At 55.8% G+C, this 1,586-nt stretch overlaps 1 protein-coding gene across 1 annotated transcript in view; it reads left to right on the forward strand.

The window, feature by feature from the left end:
* ACA1_156090 (gamma-glutamyltranspeptidase) overlaps positions 1–1,584 on the forward strand; it is a gene marked incomplete at both ends in the record, with an annotated part of 2,118 nt that extends 534 nt beyond the window's left edge. The window contains 6 exons of the mRNA XM_004334492.1: positions 118–599; positions 681–800; positions 912–1,046; positions 1,193–1,221; positions 1,305–1,381; positions 1,523–1,584. Of these exons, the coding sequence (XP_004334540.1) occupies positions 118–599; positions 681–800; positions 912–1,046; positions 1,193–1,221; positions 1,305–1,381; positions 1,523–1,584 (905 nt within the window). The remainder of the gene's footprint in view (positions 1–117; positions 600–680; positions 801–911; positions 1,047–1,192; positions 1,222–1,304; positions 1,382–1,522) is intronic.
* Between the last annotated feature and the right edge of the window lie 2 nt (positions 1,585–1,586).

The following is a 1,586-nucleotide window of genomic DNA, read 5'->3' on the forward strand; positions in this document are numbered from 1 at the left end:
CTCTCTCTTTCGTTCTTTCCCCACGCTTTCGTTCTTTGATTTATAATTAATTTTTAAATCCACAATTATTTATTTATTTTATTTTAAAAATTTACCTAATTCCTATTTTATGTGCAGGAAACGCGGTGGATGCAGCGGTGGCGAGTTGTCTGTGCATCGGGGTGCTCAACAGCTTCTCCTCGGGGATCGGCGGCGGTGGCGTCATGCTGTACATCTCTCGCCACCTCCTGATCATCTTTATGAACCACACGTGGCCCAATCTGCAATCAAGCCTAAACCACTACGCGTGTGTGTATCTCTATGGCACGTGTACATTGGCGACCACCTTAAGGCTGCACACGAAAGAGGGGCACAGCGAGCTGATCGACTTCAGGGAGGTGGCGCCCAGCGCGGCGTCGCAGGACATGTACCGCGACCGACCGGTCGAGGCCAGCCGCACGGGCGGGCTCAGCGTGGCGGTGCCGGGCGAGCTGGCCGGGCTCGAGTACGCGTGGCAGCAACACGGGTCGGGCCACGTGGCGTGGAAGGACCTCGTCATGCCCTCGGCCCAGCTGGCCCGCAACTTCACCGTTCCCGCGCTCCTCGCCAAGTGGATCGCCGTACTCTCGTCTTCTTCTCTTCCATAGTTTTTCATTTCTTTTCTTTTCTTTTCAGACTTCGGTACTGACCGCATTGTGCAGGACACGCCGGAGATCGTGGTGGACCCGGGGCTTCGGTCGGTGTACGCGCCCGACGGGGTGCGCAAGAAGGAGGGCGACACGGTCTTCAATCCGCGCCTGGCCGACACGCTCGCGCTCGTGGTTCGTTTTACACCATTTCCATTTTGATTCGTTGAGGTTTGAATGATTGTTACAATCACGTGCGGTGTGTGCGGTGCGTGCGGTGCGTGCGGTGCGTGTCGTGCGGTGCAGGCAGAGAACGGCGCATCGGCGTTCTACTCGCGTACGTCATCGCTGGCGCAACAGCTGGTGGCCGACATCCAGCAGGCTGGAGGCATCATCACTGCCGACGATCTTCACAACTACCTCCACAACGGCACCGTTAAGGTTCACACTTCACACTTCACACTGCTCTATACACCACCCTTAACACGCACGCACGCACAACACAACACAACACAACACAACACAACACAACACAACACAACACAACACAACACAACACACAAATGTAGGTGCGAAGGCCGGTGAAGGGATTCTACCGCGGGCTGGAGGTGCTGAGGTACACCATCACCATGGCTTTGATTTCTACTTTATAATTTATTTGTTTTTCTACTATTTAAATACTAACAATACTAAATAAAGCGCAGGTCCACCGTTCGGCGGCGCTTGCGTGGTGATGGCGCTCAACCTCCTCGAGGCCTACAATCTGCCCCTGCTCGGTACGCAACGCACGAAACTCGACGCACGCACGCAAAACGACACGACACGCACGCACGCGACACGACACGACACGACACACCCGATGCGTGCACGCGACATAGATTTATTTATTGCCGGCGACTCCAGGTCCGACGGCCCAGGCCTATCACTGGGTGGCCGAAGCGTTGGCCTTCGCCTACGCCGATCGCATGGGCCTGGCTGACC

The sequence above is a fragment of the Acanthamoeba castellanii genome (genome assembly GCF_000313135.1).
Source record: "Acanthamoeba castellanii str. Neff unplaced genomic scaffold scf7180000084723, whole genome shotgun sequence".
NCBI classification, from domain to species: Eukaryota; Discosea; order Longamoebia; family Acanthamoebidae; genus Acanthamoeba; species Acanthamoeba castellanii.